The sequence below is a fragment of the Coenobita brevimanus genome, chromosome 95 (genome assembly GCF_032717465.1).
Source record: "Coenobita brevimanus isolate Jiangsu-jjx chromosome 95, ASM3271746v2, whole genome shotgun sequence".
Taxonomy (NCBI): Eukaryota; Metazoa; Arthropoda; class Malacostraca; order Decapoda; family Coenobitidae; genus Coenobita; species Coenobita brevimanus.
In genome coordinates, this window is record NC_137048.1 from 22,093,761 (window position 1) to 22,095,027 (window position 1,267).

General features: G+C 39.8%; 1 protein-coding gene across 1 annotated transcript; it reads left to right on the forward strand.

Moving 5' to 3' along the window:
* The first annotated feature begins 412 nt into the window (after window positions 1–412).
* Window positions 413–970, forward strand: LOC145413256 (zinc finger BED domain-containing protein 5-like). The gene has a single exon (XM_080282985.1). It carries the CDS (start codon window positions 413–415, stop codon window positions 968–970), a length of 558 nt encoding a protein of 185 aa, XP_080139111.1.
* Window positions 971–1,267: the final 297 nt, after the last annotated feature.

Consider the following 1,267-nt stretch of genomic DNA (forward strand, 5'->3'; position numbering starts at 1 on the left):
AATGTGCTTCTCTTTATGAAATAAAAATAATAATGCCAACCATTGGGAATTATTTAAAAAAAAAAAAAAAGTGCTTCTCATAATTCACTGTTATCAGTGACAGACTCCAGTTAACAAAACATATTTCCTTATTAAAAAAAAAAAAAAAGGAAACAAATTTGATTCACCACTATAATGAAATAAAATTACCGATATCTAACTTGTTAATTAAACACACTAATTTGTAATGAACAAATACTTCTCACTTAGCACTTATTTCATATTCTTGTTGAGGAATAATATCATGTTTACTAGTCATGGCGGAACCGCTTGGGAACCGGTTCAGAAGCTGGGAATCGATTCTGAGTTTACCTCATCAGAATCGCTAGAATCGGTTCTGGAACCGGTTCTTGCCCAGCCCTATTCAGATGTGATGGACAAGTATTTACAAAAGATATCAGAGCAGCCTGGCCCTAGCAGGAAACAAAAACTCTGTGTAAATCCCTTATTCCTGGACAAATATGGAGTTGCTGATGTCAAAGGGAGAGGAATTTGTGTTGTGTGTTCCAAGGAAAACGACAAGAAATCCTTGAAACCAAATAAACTTGAGAGACATTTAGAAAGACAAGTCCGCATTGCTGTACTAACAGAGGATGTTCGAAGCATAGCTTTTCAACGACATTACAACAAACTTACAAAATCTCAGTCTGTGCTTACTAAAGCTCTTACTGACAAAGAGAAGTCAGATATCTTCTCATATAAGACAGCTTTTCTCATTGCCAAGGAAAAACGCCCATTCACAGAGGGAGTAAATATCATGAAACCTTCTTTCCACAACTTTTGTGGAATATTTGAAGGAGAAACTTTTGCCAAGAAGTTAATTCAGGATGTTGATGTGGTGCCTTTGAGTAATAACACAGCCACACGACGCATCCAGGCTATTGCAATGGACTTGAAAGAGCAAATTTTGGAAGACTTTGGCAGTGGATGAGTCAGCAGATGTCACACAGCAGCCACAGCTTTTGGTCTATGGAAGGTTTCTTAACCCGCCGCATCCCATTGACTTATGGTTACACCTCTACGTTTTGTCATGGTGACACCCGCTGATGTACCCATACGTTTTGCAATTGTGAGGTCCGTCATTTGCACATTTTTCAAATTTTGCGTGTGATTTTTGGTACGTATACACGTGACACCTTCCTCTACCCGAGGCCAGGTGGGGACAATGCCTTACCCCGTGTGACCTCCCCCTCCGCACGCCACTGTCTCAGCAACTCACCTGGTACCA